Consider the following 24233-nt stretch of genomic DNA (forward strand, 5'->3'; position numbering starts at 1 on the left):
CTGTAGGAATGAGGAGACCGTAATACAGTACAGTGATCTCAGTCTAGTGTAGACGTCCATCAGCAGACAGCAACAACCCAAGAAGACATTATTATTACCCCATTAGCACTGGTCTGAGATCAGCTTTACTAGACCCATTCATAACCTTAACCAGTAAAGGAATAAAGGGATCAACTGACTCAGGGTTAATGTTTGTTCACACCAATGGTCCACCAAATCAATTCAATCAATCCAATGAAATAAGACTATGCCCAATAAAGTAGTGATAATCAGCCGTGTTCTCCACAAAAACGAAGACACTTGAATCAGCCTGTGATGGCAGACAAAACAAAACATTCCTGCCGTCACAGGCAAAGTATATATATTTTTCTTTTTTCTTTTTTAACCAGGCAAGTCAGTTAAGAACAAATTCTTATTTTCAATGACAGCCTAGGAACAGTGGGTTAACTGCCTGTTCAGGGTCAGAACGACAGATTTGTACCTTGTCAGCTCGGGGATTTGAACTTGCAACCTTTCGGCTGCTAGTCCAACGCTCTAACCACCACTGGCCTCCCACTGGCCCTGCCCCTTCACCAGGCCTTCCCATGCCCCTTGCCCTGCCCCTGGCCCTCGTCATGGCCCTGCCCCTGCCCTTGGCCCCGCCCCTGGCCCTCGTCCTGGCCCTGCCCCTGCCCTTGGCCCTGCCCCTGGCCCTCGTCCTGGCCCTGCCCCTGGCCCTGCCCCTGCCCTTGGCCCCGCCCCTGACCCTCGTCCTGGCCCTGCCCCTGGCCCTGACTACCTTCCTGTTCAAATGCAATAGTTCCTTAAGGGGCTGCCTGTAACAACATTGCCCTTCAAGCCAGAGTGGACACTAACACTGACAGTGTAATAATGCCTTACAGCTAGGTTGCCTCAACATGCAGATATATATAAGTTCTCTCTCTAATCTTTAGCAAGTGGAGGGGTAGTTGGGGGGATTCTTGAATTTTCTTGAGGGCCAGAATGATGACAACCCGTTAAATAGGCCACCAGCAGCTATCTTGAATAACGCATCCAAATCCAGACAGCTGCAGCTGTGGAAGTGACATCAGCCAGGTATTATTCAACCACTAAGTCTTTGTGAATGAACTGTAGGTATTATTCAACCACTAAGTCTTTGTGAATGAACTGTACTGCTCCATCGTAGTAGTAGTAGTAGTAGTTGTAGTAGTAGCATTATTAGTAGTAGTAGCATTATTAGTAGTAGTCACATTAGTAGTAGTAGTAGTAGTAGTAGCAGTAACATTATTATTATTATTAGTAGTAGTAGTAGTAGTAGCAGTAGCATTATTAATAGTAGTAGCAGCAGTAGTAGCAGTAGTAGTAGACAATCTTTCTTTCAAAAATACCACCCAGGTCTGTTCTCTTCAAATGATCATGTGACGGTTTTAATAAGCGATCGTAGAAAGTGACAAGTTGCTCGGTAGGATGACAAACCAATCAATTACTGTAAACGACCTCTAAACAGGAAGTGAAGTGCGAGAAGGTCAATGGGATGTGTTGGGGATGCGGAATAGGACATTCATACTCACCCTGTTAAAGCGCTTGGCCTGGAAGAGGTGTCCATTTACTCGGTAGAGCTTCCTCCATCTTCTGGCGCCGCGGCGGTAGATCGATTCTAAGAGAGAGAGGAAACAGTTGTACAGTAACTGCATGACAGGGAGCGAGAGAGGGATGGAGAGGTGCATTCAAGGTCCTCCAAAATCACAAAGGAGCGAGGGAGTAGTGAGAAAGAGGGAGAGAGAGATGGAGGGAGAGAGACCTGCCCTGCCCTTAAAGCACCACGCTCTCTGAAGTTTCTATCAAAGTACCAGAGGAAATAACCACCAAGCTTCCCTCCCTCATTTTCTCCTCCCTCCCTCCCTCATCCCTCCCTCCCTCCCTCCCTCCCTCCCTCCCTCCCTCCCTCCCTCCCCTCCCTCCCTCCCTCCCTCCCTCCCTCCCTCCCCCTCCCTCCCTCCCTCCCTCCCTCCCTCCCTCCATTTCATTCTTGTCTCTCTTGAGGTCCTGGTCTTATTAATTTCTCTGTAATGTCTTGAATCCTGATGACAGCGTAAAGGTGCAGGCTGCTATTTATACCTTCTGAGCGGTCTATTAATACACTGCATAACACTGCATAATAAACAACGCTGTATTAACGGACTTGGCACAATGGCCCTTACGTAACAAGCGGCTCAGAGTAGGAGTGCTGATCTGGGATCAGTTTGGACTTTTAGATCATAACGATGTCAGATGTAATGATGATGATGTCAGACATAATGATGATAACGATGTCAGATGTAATGATGATGATGTCAGACATAATGATGATAACGATGTCAGATGGAATGATGATGATGTCAGACATAATGATGATAACGATGTCAGACGGAATGATGATGATGTCAGACATAATGATGATAACGATGTCAGATGTAATGATGATGATGTCAGACATAATGATGATAACGATGTCAGATGGAATGATGATGATGTCAGACATAATGATGATAACGATGTCAGATGGAATGATGATAATGATAATAATGATGGGAACAATGTAATGATGATAATGATGTCAGATGTAATGATGATAACGATGTCAGATGTAATGATGATAACGATGTCAGATGTAATTGTAACGCCTGCCTCCAACTCACACTCTCAAAAACGTACAGTTGAAGTCGGAAGTTTACATATACCTCAGCCAACTACATTTAAACTCAGTTTTTCACAATTCCTGACATTTTATCCTAGTAAAAAATCCTGACTTAGGTCAGTTAGGGTCAGCACTTTATTTAAAAAATGTGAAATGCAGGAATAACAGTAGAGAGAATTATTTATTTCAGCTTTTATTTCTTTCATCACATTCCCAATGGGTCAGAAGTTTACATACTCAATTAGTATATGGTAGCATTGCCTTTAAATTGTTTAACTTGGGTCAAACGTTTCGGGTAGCCTCCCACAAAGTTCCCACAATAAGTTAGGTGAATTTTGGTCCATTCCTCCTGACAGAGCTGGTGTAACTGAGTCAGGTTTGTAGGCCTCCTTGCTCGCACACGCTTTTTCAGTTCTGCCCAAACATTTTTTATTGGATTGAGGTTAGGTCTTTGTGATGGCCACTCCAATACCTTGAATTTGTTGTCATTAAGCCATTTTGCCACAAATTTGGAAGTATGCTTGGTGTCATTGTCCATTTGGAAGTCCCATTTGCGACCAAGCTTTAATTTCCTGACTGATGTCTTGAGATGTTTTTTCAATATATCCACATAACTTTCCTACCTCATGATGCCATCTATTTTGAAGTGCACCAGACCCTCCTGCAGCAAAGCACCCCCACAACATAATGCTGCCACCCCCGTCCTTCACGGTTGAGATGGTGTTCTTCGGCTTGCAAGCCTCCCCCTTTTTCCTCCAAACATAATGATGGTCATTATGGTCAAACAGTTCTATTTTTGTTTGATCAGAACAGAGGATATTTCTACAAAAAGCACAGTCTTTGTCCCCATGTGCAGTTGCAAACCGTAGTCTGGCTTTTTGATGGCGGTTTTGGAGCAGTGGCTTCTTTCTTGCTGAGCGGCCTTTCAGGTTATGTCGATATAGGACTCGTTTTACTGTGGTTATAGATATTTTTGTACCGGTTTCCTCCAGAATCTTCACAGGGTCCTTTGCTGCTGTTCTGGGATGGATTTGCACTTTTTGCTCCAAAGTACGTTCATCTCTAGGAGACAGAACGCGTCTCCTTCCTGAGCTGTATGATGGGTGTGTGGTCCCATGGTGTTTATACTTGCGTACTGTTGTTTGTATAGATGAACGTGGTACCTTCAGGCATTTGGAAATTGCTCCCAAGTATGAACCAGACTTGTGGAGGTCTACAATTATTTTTTTGAGGTCTTGGCTGATTTCTTTTGATTTTCCCATGATGTCAAGCAAAGGGGCACTGAGATTGAAGGTAGGCCTTGAAATACATCCACAGGTACACCTCCAATTGACTCAAATGATGTCAATTAGCTTGGCTTCTAAAGGCATCACGTCATTTTCTGGAATTTTCCAAGCTGTTTATAGGCACAGTCAACTTATTAATGTATGTAAACTTCTGACACACTGGATTGTGATAGAGTGAATTATAAGTGAAATAATCTGTCTGTAAACAATTGTTGGAAAAATTACTTGTCATGCACAAAGTACAAATTTGTGGAGTGGTTGAAAAACAAGTTTTAATGACTCCAACTTCCGACTTTAAATGGAGATCCCCTGAACGCAGCTCACTTTCCAGCTCACACTCTCAAACACATAGATCCCCTAAACGCAGCTCACTTTCCAGCTCACACTCTCAAACACATAGATCCCCTAAACGCAGCTCACTTTCCAGCTCACACTCTCAAACACATAGATCCCCTGAACGCAGCTCACTTTCCAGCTCACACTCTCAAACACATAGATCCCCTGAATGCAGCTCACTTTCCAGCTCACACTCTCAAACACATAGATCCCCTGAACGCAGCTCACTTTCCAGCTCACACTCTCAAACACATAGATCACCTCTCAAACACAGCTCACTTTCCAGCTCACACTCTCAAACACATAGATCCCCTAAACGCAGCTCACTTTCCAGCTCACACTCTCAAACACATAGATCCCCTAAACGCAGCTCACTCTCCAGATCACACTCTCAAACACATAGATCCCCTGAACGCAGCTCACTTTCCAGCTCACACTCTCAAACACATAGATCCCCTAAACGCAGCTCACTCTCCAGATCACACTCTTAAACACATAGATCCCCTGAACGCAGCTCACTTTCCAGCTCACACTCTCAAACACATAGATCCCCTGAACGCAGCTCACTTTCCAGCTCACACTCTCAAACACATAGATCCCCTAAACGCAGCTCACTTTCCAGCTCACACTCTCAAACACATAGATCCCCTGAACGCAGCTCACTTTCCAGCTCACACTCTCAAACACATAGATCCCCTAAACACAGCTCACTCTCCAGATCACACTCTCAAACACATAGATCCCCTGAACGCAGCTCACTTTCCAGCTCACACTCTCAAACACATAGATCCCCTGAACGCAGCTCACTTTCCAGCTCACACTCTCAAACACATAGATCCCCTAAACGCAGCTCACTTTCCAGCTCACACTCTCAAACACATAGATCCCCTAAACGCAGCTCACTCTCCAGATCACACTCTCAAACACATAGATCCCCTGAACGCAGCTCACTTTCCAGCTCACACTCTCAAACACATAGATCCCCTAAACGCAGCTCACTTTCCAGCTCACACTCTCAAACACATAGATCCCCTAAACACAGCTCACTCTCCAGATCACACTCTCAAACACATAGATCCCCTAAACGCAGCTCACGTTACAGATCACAATCACCTGAATTCTGATCACCTGTTCACACACCTGTTCACACACCTGTATGTCATTATAACACACTATTTAGTTCAGTTCTTTGCACCCCATCATTGAGAGTTATTGTTTGTTTTGTGACACACTTCTATTCGGAGCTCTGTTTTCCTGTAATTGAACCCTCCCGTGTATGATAGTTTTGGCCTGCCTCACTAATGACGCTTTTTGCCTATTCCCTTCCTGTACTTTAGCCAATCGAATTTCCTGTTACCAACCTATTGCCTGATCTCCCAGATGACGTTATTAGCCTTTTCCCTACCTGTACTGTTGCCCTTTTGGACCCCCTGTATGACCTTCTGCCTGCCCCTGGACCCAGCTACCTACCTCCCCCCTGCACTTGAAACCCGCTCTCTGTCTCCCATCGTGTTCACTACAGTAATGATGATGTCAAATACGATTCACTACGACATTAATCTCCAGCAACATGATGTTGTTACATGAAACTGCCTGTTTGCCAGTTTTTCTGAAGTCATATCCCAGCATGAGTTGAATTAGGTGTACTAAACCATTTGGGGGAATCACACTACTAACATGGCCATTGCTTTTGCTACCACACAACACAAATTACTGAACTACCTACCACATGTCCGACATCAGCAAGTTTGGTTGACTGAGGACCCCCGACTCAGCTTGATATGGGCATAGGATCCACCTTTAATCTCTCTGTCTTGCTGTCGGTTGGTCTCTCTCTTCATCTCCCTCTCTTCTTCTCTTTGGTAAACTGCATCAGGCATATTTAACTATATGTAAGTCAAATGATGCAATGCCAAAAATTGCTAAACTGGCTACATGTATCGTCAAGCTAGGATTTTTCCCACATCAGCCAAACCAAAAGCCATGACACTGCACAATAGGCAGTAGTTACTAGTGTAGATAATGTAGGTGGAGTTTGGCAATCATTTCATTAATTTAAACTTTCCCTCAGTTTTTTCAAGACTTAGAAATTACAGTCCCTTTAGTCAAATGGACTCCCAAATGAGGCGAGTGTGCCTTTGTGTGTGAAAACAAAGTTATCCAGTGAGCAAAATTGGTTGAAAGGGTATTCAACCAATATGACATCTTTTCAACTTCTTTATAACATCTTTTAAATGTTGTGTGCTCATAGTGCACATCAAATCTAATGACCAGCCTGTTGGGGTGTCAGACCTTGTAGTGATCCCCCCCCCCCGCCACATTAGGGTCCCATATAAACAGTAACACCTGTGTAAAGGATAAGGGTGCAACACAACAAATGAGACTTGAGTCACGGTGAGTGTCACTGATGCCATCTGACTGAAGCCATAAGTCGGCGTCGCATCACAACGCACCTGTGGCAACAAGCAGGCGAACCAGGATGTGCATCGGTTTGTTACGGCTGTCTGAAAGGTTCACTCCTGCATATCTAGTATGCACTGGGTCACGGTCAACATAGGAGCTACACTACAAGTATGTGGACACCTCCTTCAAATTAGTGGATCCATCTATTTCAGCCACACCCGTTGTTGACAGGTGTATAAAATCAAACACCCAGCTATGCAATCTCCATAGACAAACATTGACAGTAAAATGACCTTACTGAAGAGCTCAGTGACTTTCAATGTGGCACCATCATAGGATGTCACCTTTCCAACAAGTCAGTGTGTCAAATTTCTTCCCTGCTGGAGCTGCTCCGGTCAACTCGAAGTGATGTTATTGTCTAAGAGCAACATCGGCTCAGCCGCGAAGTGGTAGGCCACACAAGCTCACAGTACGGGACGCCAAGAGCTGAAGCTCGTAAAAATCTCACAACCGAGTTCCAAACTGCCTCTGGAAGCAACATCAGCCCAAGAAATGTTAGTCGGGAGCCTCATGAAATTAGTTTCCATGGCCGAGCAACACAAGCATAAGATCACCATGCGCAATGCCAAGTGTTGGCTGGAGTAGTTTAAACTCACTGCCATTGGACTCTGAATCAGTGGAAAAGTGTTCTCTGGGGTGATGAATCACGCTTCACCATCTGGCAGTCCAACGAGGGTGACCCGGTGATGAGACAGCCGAGGACCAGGGCCATGTCATTATCAATCATTAGAGAGATCATTTCTTTCTTTTTTACCCCGTTATCTCCCTAGTTTCGTGGTATCCAATTGGTAGTAACAGCCTTGTCTCATCAATGCAACTCCCATATGGACTTGGGAGAAGCGAAGGTCAAGAGCTGTGCATCCCCTGAAACACAACCCAACCAAGCCGCACTGCTTCTTGACACAATGCCCACTTAACCCGGAAGCCAGGCGCACCAATGTGTCGGAGGAAACACTGTGTACCTGGCGAACGTGTCAGCGTACACTGCGGCCGGCCCGCCACAGAAGTCGCTAGTGTGCGATGGGACAAGTACATCCCTGCCGGCCAAACCCTCCCCAAACCCTCCCCTAACCCGGACGACGCTGGGACAAACCCTCCCCTAACCCGGACGACGCTGGGACAAACCCTCCCCTAACCCGGACGACGCCGGGCCAAACCCTCCCTAACCCGGACGACGCTGGGACAAACCCTCCCCTAACCCGGACGACGCTGGGCCAAACCCTCCCTAACCCGGACGACGCTGGGCCAAACCCTCCCCTAACCCGGACGACGCTGGGACAAACCCTCCCCTAACCCGGACGACGCTGGGGCAAACCCTCCCCTAACCCGGACGACGCTGGGACAAACCCTCCCCTAACCCGGACGACGCTGGGACAAACCCTCCCCTAACCCGGACGACGCTGGGCCAAACCCTCCCCTAACCTGGACGACGCTGGGACAAACCCTCCCTAACCCGGACGACGCTGGGACAAACCCTCCCTAACCCGGACGACGCTGGGCCAAACCCTCCCCTAACCCGGACGACGCTGGGCCCTGGGCCAAACCCTCCCCTAACCCGGACGACGCTGGGACAAACCCTCCCCTAACCCGGACGACGCTGGGCCAAACCCTCCCCTAACCCGGACGACGCTGGGCCAAACCCTCCCCTAACCCGGACGACGCTGGGCCAAACCCTCCCCTAACCCGGACGACGCTGGGCCAATTGTGCACCATGCGTCTCCCGTCGCAGACGGCTGCAACAGAGCTTCGACTCGAACCCAGAATCTCTAGTGGCACCGCCAACAGTGTGATGCAGAGCCTTAGACCACTGGAACCCAGAATCTCTAGTGGCACCGCCAGCAGTGTGATGCAGAGCCTTAGACCACTGGAACCCAGAATCTCTAGTGGCACCGCCAGCAGTGTGATGCAGAGCCTTAGACCACTGGAACCCAGAATATCTAGTGGCACCGCCAGCAGTGTGATGCAGAGCCTTAGACCACTGGAACCCAGAATATCTAGTGGCACCGCCAGCAGTGTGATGCAGAGCCTTAGACCACTGGAACCCAGAATCTCTAGTGGCACCGCCAGCAGTGTGATGCAGAGCCTTAGACCACTGGAACCCAGAATCTCTAGTGGCACCGCCAGCAGTGTGATGCAGAGCCTTAGACCACTGGAACCCAGAATCTCTAGTGGCACCGCCAGCAGTGTGATGCAGAGCCTTAGACCACTGGAACCCAGAATCTCTAGTGGCACCGCCAGCAGTGTGATGCAGAGCCTTAGACCACTGGACCACTCAGGAGGCAGAGAGGTCATTTCTGATCATTCTTCACCAATGTCAGAAAGAACAGAAGACATAAGTCATACCATATAGTCTGAACAATGCTATCATGATTAGCCATGAAATCATGGGTCCGATGTCAAACGGAAAGCTTAACAGAACATTTACCATGCCAAACTGAAAGGGTTGAAAGGCTTATTGTCTAGCTGGCGGACTGACACAGGGGCGTGTCAGGCCTGGCGTATTCTCTCTCCACCACAATTGTTTTCTGAATGGAGATGATCTTTTAATGGCGAAGGGTAGGACTTTTTCAATGCTAGCAAATAAAAAAAACAGAGGATCAATTCTGGTTTATTATCTATCCCTGAGACCTTCCTCCTGGTCTGCCCTGTGAACAAAGTCAAACAGAACACCTCATCTCCACTGTGGGGACACAAATGCACGCACACATATATTTCCTCTGGGCTAACGGACCATGGATGAGTTGGCCTCTGACAACATGCCCCTCCTAGACACAGACTACTGCTGCATCATCCCATTTTCAGCAGTCCAGTATAGATGATGGGCAATGAGAGAGAGAGGAAGAGAGAGAGGGGGGAAACAAAGAGAGAGAGAAACAAAGAGAGAGCGAGAGGGAGAGAGAAAGAGAGAAACAGAAACAGAAATAAAGAGAGGGGGGAAGAGAGAGAGAAAGAAAGAGAGAGAGAAACAAAGAGAGAGCGAGAGAGAAAGAGAGAAACAGAAACAGAAACAGAGAGAGAGGGGAAGAGAGAGAGAGGGGAAGAGAGAGAGAAACAAAAAGAGAACGAGAGGGAGAGAGAAAGAGAAACAGAAACAGAGAGAGAGGGGAAGAGAGAGAAACAAAGAGAGAGAGAAACAAAGAGAGTGCGAGAGGGAGAGAGAAAGAGAGAAACAGAAACAGAAACAGGGAGAGAGGGGAAAAGAGAGAGAGGGGAAGAGAGAGAGAGGGGAAGAGAGAGGGGTGTTGAGGTAGATTGAGAGAGAATGCAGATAAGCCATACAAGTATCACAATCCTTTGACGACCAACCAAAGGTAAAGTACTGCAGCTGCACTAGTTTAGGACAGTGGGAAGAATCCAGCCATGTTGTTAGAGTTGATCAACTGAGAGACTAACCCATAGATAGGCCAGCTGAAAAGTCCAAATTGGCTATATTGTAAACATTCATGAAATCATAAAAAAAAGTTTAATTTAAGATTTGGTTTCGCAGAGTGGTTAAGGTTAGGTTATAAATCATATTTTATGTCTGAGCTGCCTCCAGAACAAGATTCATGACGAGAAAACACTAACCATGGCCACGTTGACAAAGTCTGTTCTTAATTCAACAGTCATTTAAATAATTTTAATTTACCCATCTGTGTAACCCTAACCATATCTATGTGGAAGATAACAGAAGTAAAGAGGTTAGCAGTAAACTTCGCAAATAAAAATGTTGTTCGTCTGACCTGTCGTCCGTCAGGGCGGTGGCGATTTCAGCATGCTGCCCCTAAGGGGTTGGCAAGGGTGGTTGTGTGATTTAGCACACACACACACACACACACACACACACACACACACACACACACACACACACACACACACACACACACACACACACACACACACACACACACACACACACACACACACACACACAGAGAGAGAGAGAGAGAGAGAGAGAGAGAGAGAGAGAGAGAGAGAGAGAGAGAGAGAGAGTGGGATCCCCTGATCTGCAGTCAACACACTGCTATGAGTCAGCAGCTCTAAGAAGCCATTGTTAAGATGACACCATGGCAACGGAACGAAGGACTTCATGCATTCGTCCCGACACCTTCATATCGAGCCTAAAAAAAGTGTTGAATAAAATCTGACGAGAATGATTGATATATACAGTCATCTATTGTGCTCATGTACATTTGTTCACCCAGCAACTTTGGCAAAGAAGTCCCCTTTGTTGTGCCCAGATTATGCCTTCAATGGCAGATTGCATGGCTTACTGCACGCTGCGCTGTATGGGAAACATACAGTATATTGTGATACAGTCAGCACATACTTTAATAGCTACACCCCATTATTCATAACCAGGGTACTTTATTATATAAAGTATCATATCTCAGCCTTCTGTATCATATATCTGCCTACTGTATCATGTAAAGTATCATATCTCAGCCTCCTGTAACATATATCTGCTTCCTGTATCATATAAAGTATCATAGCTCTGCCTCCTGTATTATATAAAGTATCCTAGCTCTGTTTCCTGTATTATATAACGTATCATAGCTCTGTTTCCTGTATTATATAAAGTATCATAGCTCTGCTTCCTGTATTATATAAAGTATCATAGCTCTGCTTCCTGTATTATATAAAGTATCATTGCTCTGCTTCCTGTATTATATAAAGTATCATAGCTCTGCTTCCTGTATTATATAAAGTATCATAGCTCTGCTTCCTGTATTATATAAAGTATCATAGCTCTGCTTCCTGTATTGTATAAAGTATCATAGCTCTGCTTCATGTATTATATAAAGTATTATAGCTCTGCTTCCTGTATTGTATAAAGTATCATAGCTCTGCTTCCTGTATCATGTAAAGTATCATAGCTCTGCTTCCTGTATTATATAAAGTATCATAGCTCTGCTTCCTGTATTATATAAAGTATCATAGCTCTGCTTCCTGTATTATATAAAGTATCATAGCTCTGCTTCCTGTATTATATAAAGTATCATAGCTCTGCTTCCTGTATTATATAAAGTATCATAGCTCTGCTTCCTGTATTATATAAAGTATCATAGCTCTGTTCCCTGTATTGTATAAAGTATCATAGCTCTGCTTCCTGTATTATATAAAGTATCATCGCTCTGCTTCCTGTATTATATAAAGTATCATAGCTCTGCTTCCTGTATTATATAAAGTATCATAGCTCTGCTTCCTGTATTATATAAAGTATCATAGCTCTGCTTCCTGTATTATATAAAGTATCATAGCTCTGCTTCATGTATTATATAAAGTATCATAGCTCTGCTTCCTGTATTATATAAAGTATCATAGCTCTGCTTCCTGTATTATATATCATAGCGCTGCTTCCTGTATTATATAAAGTATCATAGCTCTGCTTCCTGTATTATATAAAGTATCATAGCTCTGCTTCCTGTATTATATAAAGTATCATAGCTCTGCTTCCTGTATTATATAAAGTATCATAGCTCTGCTTCCTGTATTATATAAAGTATGATAGCTCTGCTTCCTGTATTATATAAAGTATCATAGCTGCTTCCTGTATTATATAAAGTATCATCGCTCTGCTTCCTGTATTATATAAAGTATCATAGCTCTGCTTCCTGTATTATATAAAGTATCATAGCTCTGCTTCCTGTATTATATAAAGTATCATAGCTCTGCTTCCTGTATTGTATAAAGTATCATAGCTCTGCTTCATGTATTATATAAAGTATCATAGCTCTGCTTCCTGTATTGTATAAAGTATCATCGCTCTGCTTCCTGTATTATATAAAGTATCATAGCTCTGCTTCCTGTATTATATAAAGTATCATAGCTCTGCTTCCTGTATTATATAAAGTATCATAGCTCTGCTTCCTGTATTATATAAAGTATCATAGCTCTGCTTCCTGTATTATATAAAGTATCATAGCTCTGCTTCCTGTATTATATAAAGTATGATAGCTCTGCTTCCTGTATTATATAAAGTATCATAGCTGCTTCCTGTATTATATAAAGTAGTCTGGATTTGGAGAAATTCAAGTGATACCATCCGTACCCTCATCATTGTATTGTCATCCTCCATCTCCACGTCCTTTGATGAAGGGAATCTGAAGCCGCTCTGCAGGCTTGAAGACATGTCTTTGATATAAAGTTTTGGAAAACTTATCTTCTATTCCCCCCTTGCCACACACACATTCTTCCTCTCTCTCTTTTCTTCCATATATTCTCTCTCTCCCTCCATATATTCTCTCTCTCTCTCTCCCTCCATATATTCTCTTTCTCTCTCTCCCTCCATATATTCTCTCTCTCTCTCTCCATATACTCTCTCTCTCTCTCCCTCCATATATCCTCTCTCTCTCCATATATTCTATCTCTCTCCCTCCATATATTATCTCTCTCTTTTCCTCCATATATACTCTCTCTCTTTCTCCCTATATAGTCTCTCTTTTCCTCCATATATACTCTCTCTCTCTTTCTCCCTATATAGTCTCTCCCTCTCTCCCTATATAGTCTCTCCCTCTCTCCCTATATAGTCTCTCCATCTCTCCCTATATAGTCTCTATATCTCTCCCTATATAGTCTCTCCCTCTCTCCCTATATAGTCTCTCCCTCTCTCCCTATATAGTCTCTCCCTCTCTCCCTATATAGTCTCTCCCTCTCTCCCTATATAGTCTCTCCCTCTCTCCCTATATAGTCTCTCCCTCTCTCCCTATATAGTCTCTATATCTCTCCCTATATAGTCTCTATATCTCTCCCTATATAGTCTCTATATCTCTCCCTATATAGTCTCTATATCTCTCCCTATATAGTCTCTATATCTCTCCCTATATAGTCTCTCCCTCTCTCCCTATATAGTCTCTCCCTCTCTCCCTATATAGTCTCTCCCTCTCTCCCTATATAGTCTCTCCCTCTCTCCCTATATAGTCTCTCCCTCTCTCCCTATATAGTCTCTCCATCTCTCCCTATATAGTCTCTCCATCTCTCCCTATATAGTCTCTCCCTCTCTCCCTATATAGTCTCTCCCTCTCTCCCTATATAGTCTCTCCCTCTCTCCCTATATAGTCTCTCCTCTCTCTCCCTCTCTCCCTATATAGTCTCTCCCATCTCTCCCTATATAGTCTCTCCCTCTCTCCCTATATAGTCTCTCCCTCTCTCCCTATATAGTCTCTCCCTCTCTCCCTATATAGTCTCTCCCTCTCTCCCTATATAGTCTCTCCCTATATAGTCTCTCCCTCTCTCCCTATATAGTCTCTCCCTCTCTCCCTATATAGTCTCTCCATCTCTCCCTATATAGTCTCTCCCTCTCTCCCTATATAGTCTCTCCCTCTCTCCCTATATAGTCTCTCCCTCTCTCCCTATATAGTCTCTCCCTCTCTCCCTATATAGTCTCTCCCTCTCTCCCTATATAGTCTCTCCATCTCTCCCTATATAGTCTCTCCCTCTCTCCCTATATAGTCTCTCCCTCTCTCCCTATATAGTCTCTCCCTCTCTCCCTATATAGTCTCTCCCTCTCTCCCTATATAGTCTCTCCATCTCTCCCTATATAGTCTCTCCCTCTCTCCCTATATAGTCTCTCCCTCTCTCCCTATATAGTCTCTCCCTCTCTCCCTATATAGTCTCTCCCTCTCTCCCTATATAGTCTCTCCCTCTCTCCCTATATAGTCTCTCCCTCTCTCTCTCCCTATATAGTCTCTCCCTCTCTCCCTATATAGTCTCTCCCTCTCTCCCTATATAGTCTCTCCCTCTCTCCCTATATAGTCTCTCCTCTCTCCCTATATAGTCTCTCCCTCTCTCCCTATATAGTCTCTCCATCTCTCCCTATATAGTCTCTCCATCTCTCCCTATATAGTCTCTCCTCTCTCCCTATATAGTCTCTCCCTCTCTCCCTATATAGTCTCTCCCTCTCTCCCTATATAGTCTCTCCCTCTCTTCCTTTATAGTCTCTCCATCTCTCCCTATATAGTCTCTCCCTCTCTCCCTATATAGTCTCTCCCTCTCTCCCTATATAGTCTCTCCCTATATAGTCTCTATATCTCTCCCTATATAGTCTCTCCTCTCTCCCTATATAGTCTCTCCCTCTCTCCCTATATAGTCTCTCCCTCTCTCCCTATATAGTCTCTCCTCTCTCCCTATATAGTCTCTCCCTCTCTCCCTATATAGTCTCTCCCTCTCTCCCTATATAGTCTCTCCTCTCTCCCTATATAGTCTCTCCCTCTCCCTATATAGTCTCTCCCTCTCTCCCTATATAGTCTCTCCCTCTCTCCCTATATAGTCTCTCCCTCTCTCCCTATATAGTCTCTCCTCTCTCCCTATATAGTCTCTCCCTCCTCTCCCTATATAGTCTCTCCCTCTCTCCCTATATAGTCTCTCCTCTCTCCCTATATAGTCTCTCCCTCTCTCCCTATATAGTCTCTCCTCTCTCCCTATATAGTCTCTCTCTCTCTCCCTATATAGTCTCTCCCTCTCTCCCTATATAGTCTCTCCCTCTCTCCCTATATAGTCTCTCCTCTCTCCCTATATAGTCTCTCCCTCTCTCCCTATATAGTCTCTCCATCTCTCCCTATATAGTCTCTCCATCTCTCCCTATATAGTCTCTCCCTCTCTCCCTATATAGTCTCTCCATCTCTCCCTATATAGTCTCTCCCTCTCCCTATATAGTCTCTCCTTTCTCCCTATATAGTCTCTCCATCTCTCCCTATATAGTCTCTCCTCTCTCCCTATATAGTCTCTCCTCTCTCCCTATATAGTCTCTCCATCTCTCCCTATATAGTCTCTCCATCTCTCCCTATATAGTCTCTCCCTCTCTCCCTATATAGTCTCTCCCTCTCTCCCTATATAGTCTCTCCCTCTCTCCCTATATAGTCTCTCCATCTCTCCCTATATAATCTCTCCCTCTCTCCCTATATAGTCTCTCCCTCTCTCCCTATATAGTCTCTCCCTCTCTCCCGTCCTCCTCTCCTATTATCTGGGTACCTTTGCCTTACAACGGGGGCGACTGCTGCAGTGTCTTATGTAATAATGACTGTCCTGAATGAAACTAGCCCTGCTACTAGAGTCATCAATGACACTCTCCCTCTCCAGATGGCAGCTTCAAAAATATAACACATCCAACCATTTCATTTCCCTCTGAAACCACATCAGGCCCCACCACCATGACATCCATCAGCCCCCACCACCATGACATCCATCAGCCCCCACTACCATGACATCCATCAGCCCCCACCACCATGACATCCATCAGCCCCCACCACCATGACATCCATCAGCCCCCACCACCATGACATCCATCAGCCCCCACTACCATGACATCCATCAGCCCCCACCACCATGACATACATCAGCCCCCACTACCATGACATCCATCAGCCCCCACCACCAAGACATCCATCAGCCCCCACCACCATGACATCCATCAGCCCCCACCACCATGACATCCATCAGCCCCCACTACCATGACATCCATCAGCCCCCACCACCATGACCATCAGCCCCCACCACCGTGACATCCATCAGCCCCCACTACCATGACATCCATCAGCCCCCACCACCATTACCATCAGCCCCCACCACCGTGACATCCACATCCATCAGCCCCCACCACCATGACATCCATCAGCCCCCACCACCATGACATCCATCAGCCCCCACTACCATGACATCCATCAGCCCCCACCACCATGACCATCAGCCCCCACCACCATGACCATCAGCCCCCACCACCGTGACATCCATCAGCCCCCACCACTGTGACATCCATCAGCCCCCACCACCATGACATCCATCAGTCCTCAACACCGTGACATCCATCAGCCCCCACCGCCATGACATCCACATCCATCAGCCCCCACTACCATGACATCCATGAGCCCCCACCACCGTGACATCCATCAGCCCCCACCGCCATGACATCCACATCCATCAGCCCCCACCACCATGACATCCATCAGCCCCCACCACCATGACATCCATCAGCCCCCACCACCATGACATCCATCAGCCCCCACTACCATGACATCCATCAGCCCCCACCACCATGACCATCAGCCCCCACCACCTGACATCCATCAGCCCCCACCACCGCGACATCAATCAGCCCCCACCGCCATGACATCCACATCCATCAGCCCCCACCACAATGACATCCATCAGCCCCCACCACCATGACATCCATCAGCCCCCACCACCGTGACATCCATCAGCCCCCACTACCATGACATCCATCAGCCCCCACCACCATGACCATCAGCCCCCACCACCGTGACATCCATCAGCCCCCACCACTGTGACATCCATCAGCCCCCACCACCATGACATCCATCAGTCCTCAACACCGTGACATCCATCAGCCCCCTCCGCCATGACATCCACATCCATCAGCCCCCACTACCATGACATCCATGAGCCCCCACCACCGTGACATCCATCAGCCCCCACCGCCATGACATCCACATCCATCAGCCCCCACCACCATGACATCCATCAGCCCCCACCACCATGACATCCATCAGCCCCCACCACCATGACATCCATCAGCCCCCACTACCATGACATCCATCAGCCCCCACCACCATGACCATCAGCCCCCACCGCCGTGACATCCATCAGCCCCCACCACCGCGACATCAATCAGCCCCCACCGCCATGACATCCACATCCATCAGCCCCCACCACCATGACATCCATCAGCCCCACCACCAAGACATCCATCAGCCCCACCACCATGACCATCATTTCCCACCACCGTGACATCCATCAGCCCCCAACACCATGAATCCATCCATAGGCCTAGGGTCCCACCATGACATCCATCAGCCCCCACCACCGTGACATCCATCAGCCCCCACCACCATGACATCCAAGGCTCCCACCACCATGACATCCATCAGCCCCCACCACCATGACATCCATCAGCCCCCAACAAGTGACATCCATCAGCCCCCACGCCATGACATCCACATTCATCAGCCCCCACTACCATGACATCCAGAGCCCCCACCACAGTGACATCCATATGCCCCCACTGCCATGACATCCACATCCATCAGCCCCCACCACCATGACATCCATCAGCCCCCACCACCATGACGTCCATCAGCCCCCACCACCATGACATCCATCAGCCCCCACTACCATGACATCCATCAGCCCCCACCACCATTACCATCAGCCCCCACCACCGCGACATCAATCAGCCCCCACCGCCATGACATCCACATCCATCAGCCCCCACCACCATGACATCCATCAGCCCCCACCACCATGACCATCAGCCCCCACCACCGTGACATCCATCAGCCCCCACCACAATGACATCCATCAGCCCCCACCGCCATGACATCCACATCCATCAGCCCCCACCACCATGACATCCATCAGCCCCCACCACCATGACATCCATCAGCCCCCACCACCATGACATCCATCAGCTGCAACCACCATGACATCCATCAGCCCCCACCACCATGACATCCATCAGCCCCCACCACCATGAAATCCATCAACCCCCACCACCATGAAATCCATCAGCCCCCACTACCATGACATCCATCCATCAGCCCCCACCACCATGACATCCATCAGCCCCCACTACCATGACATCCATCCCCCACCACCATGACATCCATCAGCCCCCACCACCCTGACATCCATCAGCCCCCAACACCATGACATCCAAAACCAATTGCCCCCAACACCATGACATCCACATCCATCAGTCCCCAACACCATGACATCCATCAGCCCACATTACCATTAGATCCACATACCCCACCACCATGACTTCCATCAGCCCCCACCACCATGACATCCATCAGCCCCCACTACCATGAGATCCACATCCATCAGCCCCCACCACCGTGACATCCATCAGACCCCACCACCATGACATCCATCAGCCCCCACCACCATGACATCCATCAGCCCCCACCACCATGACCATCAGCCCCCACCATCCATCAGCCCCCAACACCATGACATCCATCCACATCCATCAGCCCCCACCACCATGACATCCATCAGCCCCCCACATGACATCCATGCCCCCACCACCATCCATCAGCCCCCACCACCGTGACATCCATCAGCCCCCACTACCATGACATCCATCAGCCCCCACCACCATGACCATCAGCCCCCACCACCGTGACATCCATCAGCCCCCACCACCATGACATCCATCAGCCCCCACCACCATGACATCCATCAGCCCCCACTACCATGACATCCATCAGCCCCCACCACCATGACCATCAGCCCCCACCACCGTGACATCCACATCCATCAGCCCCCACCACCATGACATCCATCAGCCCCCACCACCATGACATCCATCAGCCCCCACCACCATGACATCCATCAGCCCCCACCACCGTGACATCCATCAGCCCCCACTACCATGACATCCATCAGCCCCCACCACCATGACCATCAGCCCCCACCACCGTGACATCCATCAGCCCCCACCACTGTGACATCCATCAGCCCCCACCACCATGACATCCATCAGTCCTCAACACCGTGACATCCATCAGCCCCCACCGCCATGACATCCACATCCATCAGCCCCCACTACCATGACATCCATGAGCCCCCACCACCGTGACATCCATCAGCCCCCACCGCCATGACATCCACATCCATCAGCCCCCACCACCATGACATCCATCAGCCCCCACCACCATGACATCCATCAGCCCCCACCACCATGACATCCATCAGCCCCCACTACCATGACATCCATCAGCCCCCACCACCATGACCATCAGCCCCCACCACCGTGACATCCATCAGCCCCCACCACCGCGACATCAATCAGCCCCCACCGCCATGACATCCACATCCATCAGCCCCCACCACCATGACATCCATCAGCCCCACCACCAAGACATCCATCAGCCCCCACCACCATGACCATCATTTCCCACCACCGTGACATCCATCAGCCCCCAACACCATGACATCCATCAGCCCCCACCACCATGACATCCATCAGCCCCCACCACCGTGACATCCATCAGCCCCCACCACCATGACATCCATCAGCTCCCACCACCATGACATCCATCAGCCCCCACCACCATGACATCCATCAGCCCCCAACACCGTGACATCCATCAGCCCCCACCGCCATGACATCCACATTCATCAGCCCCCACTACCATGACATCCATGAGCCCCCACCACAGTGACATCCATATGCCCCCACTGCCATGACATCCACATCCATCAGCCCCCACCACCATGACATCCATCAGCCCCCACCACCATGACGTCCATCAGCCCCCACCACCATGACATCCATCAGCCCCCACTACCATGACATCCATCAGCCCCCACCACCATTACCATCAGCCCCCACCACCGCGACATCAATCAGCCCCCACCGCCATGACATCCACATCCATCAGCCCCCACCACCATGACATCCATCAGCCCCCACCACCATGACCATCAGCCCCCACCACCGTGACATCCATCAGCCCCCACCACAATGACATCCATCAGCCCCCACCGCCATGACATCCACATCCATCAGCCCCCACCACCATGACATCCATCAGCCCCCACCACCATGACATCCATCAGCTGCAACCACTATGACATCGCACCGCCCCCACCACCATGAAATCCATCAGCCCCCACCACCATGAAATCCATCAACCCCCACCACCATGAAATCCCTCAGCCCCCACTACCATGACATCCACATCCATCAGCCCCCACCACCATGACATCCATCAGCCCCCACTACCATGAGATCCACATCCCCCACCACCATGACATCCATCAGCCCCCACCACCCTGACATCCATCAGCCCCCAACACCATGACATCCAAAACCAATTGCCCCCAACACCATGACATCCACATCCATCAGTCCCCAACACCATGACATCCATCAGCCCACATTACCATTAGATCCACATACCCCACCACCATGACTTCCATCAGCCCCCACCACCATGACTTCCATCAGCCCCCACCACCATGACATCCATCAGCCCCCACTACCATGAGATCCACATCCATCAGTCCCCACCACCGTGACATCCATCAGACCCCACCACCATGACATCCATCAGCCCCCACCACCGTGACATGCATCAGCCCCCACCACCATGACATCCATCAGCCCCCACCGCCATGACATCCACATCCATCAGCCCCCACCACCATGACATCCATCAGCCCCCACCACCATGACATCCATCAGCCCCCACCACCATGACCATCAGCTCCCACCACCGTGACATCCATCAGCCCCCAACACCATGACATCCATCAGCCCCCACCACCATGACATCCATCAGCCCCCACCACCATGACATCCATCAGCCCCCACCACCATGACATCCACATCCATCAGCCCCAACACCATGACATCCATCAGCCCCCACCACCATGACATCCATCAGGACAATAGAGGATAACATAAAGCAGATAGACTGAGTTTAGCCAGATTGGTCTGGTATCTACTTGTCAGTGGAGATGGATGGGGACGTGAGGGACTGTAAATGGGTTACACAGATTACCATCCCCGGTCTCTGTGGCCGAGACCACTGCTGGGAGGGAGGCAGAGACTGTCAGAGCTGACAGAAAACAGACCCAGGAAATGTTCTTAGCAGCAGGATAGCGTCTCTGCACCGCTGAGTAAAGACATCTAATCCAGACTTGATTTGTGATTGTAATATGGGTTGAAATGAGACAGAATATGGGGGAAATGAGACGGAAATGTTTAGGATGTGGGGGGAAATTTTATGTGTAACGTGATTATGTTGATTGATAAGTTAAATATTGTACACAATAGACTACAAACACACAAACCGTATTGGAGTCACTTTTCCGTCAGCTGACAATGTCATTATACTGACGCTACCTTGACGTCCATGACTCCATGAACAAACAGACTAAAGTATTTAACAACTCTAGATAGTCCTTTTCTAGCAAGACAATGGAAGTCAGAACAACTAGACTAGAGAATAGAGAACGTTTTCCTCTAGAGAACATTTTCTTCTAAGACAGGCTGAAAATCTGTTCTCTTGTACATCAAATCTTAAATGATTTAAAAGAAGAACTGTTGTGAGGGACCCATACAGAGGTTCCACGGATGCAAAAACACACATTTTCTGTATCTAATCTTTCTGTATGTAAAACACCCACATAAACCCACTCACAACTGCATTTCACACAGAGATCCCGCTAGACAACCAAACTACTATCCCCATGTCAACACACATGCACCCTGCCTGTCCGTCTGTCTCACACAGATTTAGTTCTGTACAGTGTCCGGTTAGGAGTTGCCGTCGACACAGATCTAGGATCAACTTATCGTCCCCGTATCCTATTGTTAACCATTAGGAGGGGACATGAACAACCAACCTTAAGTTAGTGTATTATAGAACCCATTCCATTCTCCTCCTACCTTTCACTCGCAGGTAGAAGAGGAGTGTTAGCAGCATCCCTCCTTTCCCGCTCCCTCTGATTAAAGTCATGTAAACAGAGGGTTCTCATGATAGCATTCTCTCTTCCCTCCCTACCTTCTATTCCTCCTCCCTCATCCCCACTCCCTCCCTCATCTCCCTTCCCTCCTTCCCACTCTATCCCTCATCCCCATCATCCCCACTCCCTCCCTCATCTCCCTTCCCTCCCCTCACCCCCCTCCCTCCTTCCCACTCTATCCCTCATCCCCACTCCCTCTCTCATCCCCACTCCCTCCCTCATCCCCCTTCCCTCCTTCCCACTCTATCCCTCATCCCCACTCCCTCCCTCATCCCCACTCCCTCCCTCATCCCCCCTCCCTCCTTCCCACTCTATCCCTCATCCCCACTCCCTATCTCATCCCCACTCCCTCCCTCATCTCCCTTCCCTCCCTCATCCCCCTTCCCTCCTTCCCACTCTATCCCTCATCCCCACTCCCTCCCTCATCCCCACTCCCTCCCTCATCCCCCTCCCTCCTTCCCACTCCATCCCTCATCCCCACTCCCTCCCTCATCCCCCCTCCCTCCTTCCCACCTATCCCCATCCCCACCCCCTCCCTCCTTCCCACTCTATCCCTCATCCCCACTCCCTCCCTCATCCCCCTCCCTCCTTCCCTCTCCATCCCTCATCCCCACTCCCTCCCTCATCCCCCCTCCCTCCTTCCCACTCCATCCCTCATCCCCACTCCCTCCCTCATCCCCTCCCTCCTTCCCACTCCATCCCTCATCCCCACTCCCTCCCTCCTTCCCACTCCATCCCTCATCCCCACTCCCTCCCTCATCCCCCCTCCCTCCTCCCCACTCCCTCCCTCATCCCCACTCCCTCGAGGCTGCTACTCAGCAGCAGTCTCTTGTCTCTCTCTTTCTCCCTCCGTCTGTCACTCTCTCCCTCCCTTCCTCCCTCCCTCCCTCCCTCCCTCCACACACACATACAGCACCAGCTTCCTCCTCCGCACTCAAGGCATGCCCAATAGTAGCCCAGTACTTCCCTACTACCTAGTCTTTGGATATGATGTCTAAAACGTAACACTGTATATAATAGTCCTAATGAGCAGCTCTCATTCCCCTTGGATTTAGCCAGCTGTTTTATTTAAGCTAATCGGTACATAACTGAGAATATCAAATGGGGATTCCATAGAGGAGCCACCACAGTGATACAGTCTAGAGGTCTTTCCATTCCCAAATGTATCCATGGCTTTCCCACTCAACCCGTTATGCATAAATATATTTTCAAACAAATGAATAAAGAGAGAGAGAAAGAAACCTCCTACAAGGAGCTGACATCGCAATCAATAAATGACTGATATATAAACAAAAATATAACTCGCAACATGCAACAATTTCAAAGATTTTACTGAGTCAATTGAATTACATTCATTAGGTCCTAATCTATGGATTTCACATGACTGGGTATACAGATGCACATCTGTTGGTCACAGATGCAATTAAAAAAAAGTAGGGGTGTGGATCAGAAAACCAGTCAGTATCTGGTGTGACCACTCGCTGCCTCATGCAGTGCGACACTTCTCCTTTGCAAAGAGTTGATCAGGCTGTGGAATGTTGTCCAACTCCTCTTCAATGGCTGTGCGAAGTCGCTGTATATTGTCGGGAACTGGAACATGCTGTCGTACACGTCGATCCAGAGCATTCCAAACATGCTCAATGTGTGACATGTCTGGTGAGTATGCAGGCCATGGAATAACTGGGGCATTTTCAGCTTCCAACAATTGTGTACAAATCCTTGCGACATGGAGCTGTGCATTATTATGTTGAAACATGAAGTGATGGCGGTGGATGAAAGGCTCTTTCAATGGGCCTCGGGATCTCTGCATTCAAATTGCCCTCAATAAAATTAAAATGTGTTCATTGTCTGTAACTTATGCCTGACCATACCATAACCCAACTGCCACCATGGGGCACTCGGTTCACAACGTTAACATCAGCAAACCTGCACAACGCCATACACACTGTCTGCCATCTGCCCGGGACAGTTGAAACCGGGATTCATCTGTAAAGAGCACACTTTGCCACTGGCACTTT

At 48.5% G+C, this 24233-nt stretch overlaps 1 protein-coding gene across 2 annotated transcripts in view; it reads right to left on the reverse strand.

The window, feature by feature from the left end:
- The window catches only part of LOC135503925 (protein kinase C zeta type-like), a 188774-nt gene that overhangs the window by 102412 nt on the left and 62129 nt on the right, over positions 1-24233 (reverse strand). For both annotated transcript variants that reach the window (XM_064922114.1, XM_064922113.1), the window contains exon 2: positions 1551-1636. In XM_064922114.1, coding sequence (XP_064778186.1) covers positions 1551-1636 — 86 coding nt within the window. The remainder of the gene's footprint in view (positions 1-1550; positions 1637-24233) is intronic.

This window comes from Oncorhynchus masou, chromosome 18, assembly GCF_036934945.1.
Source record: "Oncorhynchus masou masou isolate Uvic2021 chromosome 18, UVic_Omas_1.1, whole genome shotgun sequence".
Lineage (NCBI taxonomy): Eukaryota > Metazoa > Chordata > Actinopteri > Salmoniformes > Salmonidae > Oncorhynchus > Oncorhynchus masou.